The 1,209-nt window shown below is 38.2% G+C and overlaps 1 protein-coding gene across 1 annotated transcript in view; it reads right to left on the reverse strand.

Moving 5' to 3' along the window:
• Positions 1–1,209, reverse strand: part of LOC107082581 (interferon alpha/beta receptor 2-like) — a 13,191-nt gene that overhangs the window by 2,996 nt on the left and 8,986 nt on the right. The window contains exon 3 of the mRNA XM_015371346.1: positions 350–522. Within this exon, the coding sequence (XP_015226832.1) occupies positions 350–522 (173 nt within the window). The remainder of the gene's footprint in view (positions 1–349; positions 523–1,209) is intronic.

Below are 1,209 nucleotides of genomic sequence, written 5' to 3' on the forward strand. Positions count from 1 at the left end.
TTCTCATATTAAACTAAAATAATATTTAAAAATCCGTAAACTATTTTTTTTCCCAGTGGTCCCAGTAATCCTCCCCCTTACTTCCCAGACCTTTCATACTGGGATTGTTTCTATATTCCAGCCTTTACTGGTTCAACACGTAGAAAAACAATTCGGTGGATGTGGTGTTTGAAATTCACTTTGTGCCAAACATGGCGGCGCTCTGTCCTGTTACAGTTTAAAAACAAAGGAGCTGGAAAACCAGCAGATCCAGAAGGTCCGTCACTAGAGTTGAGTTTAGAAATTAAAAACCGAGAAGCACTTGAAGAAAACCAGGTTTCTGGTCCAAAGAGGACGGAAGAAGACTCACCCGGAGGTTTGTAATCTTTAAGGACGACAGGCTGGGATCTCTGGCCCTTCAGCTGAGCTTCCACCTGGATTTTAAAGATCTCTAGGTATTCTCGGAATGCCTCAGTCAGGTTGCAGGTCAGCTGTTTCTGGACCTGCTGGCAGCCGGATACTGGTTCCCACTTGTTATTACTCCTTCAGAGGCCACACAGAAAAACAAACATCAGGGTTAGATTGAATCTGAGCATTTACTGCCTGAACTGACCCCAGATCTGATCCTGTTGGATCAGGGTTTGTTTGATCCATCAAGGTCTGACGGTATCTGAAGGTTTTATGTCTGAAGGCTACAGACATAAAACCTCTAGAGATATACTGATTGAGTAAAATGTTCAATACTTATTTAACCTGCTGTACATATCAACTTCTATCTGATGAGGTAATATTTCCAGTTGTGGTTTTTTCTCCAAAAAACCCACATTTAGATCTATTTTAGTAATAAGAAATACATTTCGTTTTATTTTTAATCTTTATTTAAAGATTGCCTGGGAATATACAAAAGATGTTCTCTGAAAGGGAGGAAGGGTACGATTTATGGGGAAGGGGAGATTTTTAGACTAATAGATGTAGAACAACAAAGAAAAGATTATGTTTATCAAATAAATTGTGGAACAAACTAAATGAGAACCTAAAGCTGCCCAAACATATTCCTTTTCAAAAAAATTTACAAAGAAATTATTTTCAGAAGGTATGGAGAAGCATTGTAGAAAGTTTTGTTTGAGTTTTTTGTTTTGTTTATTTGTATATACACTCACCGGCCACTTTATTAGGTACACCTGTCCAACTGCTCGTTAACACTTAATTTCTAAGCAGCCAATCACATGG

The sequence above is a fragment of the Cyprinodon variegatus genome, unplaced genomic scaffold, assembly GCF_000732505.1.
Source record: "Cyprinodon variegatus isolate N-32 unplaced genomic scaffold, C_variegatus-1.0 Scaffold3, whole genome shotgun sequence".
Lineage (NCBI taxonomy): Eukaryota > Metazoa > Chordata > Actinopteri > Cyprinodontiformes > Cyprinodontidae > Cyprinodon > Cyprinodon variegatus.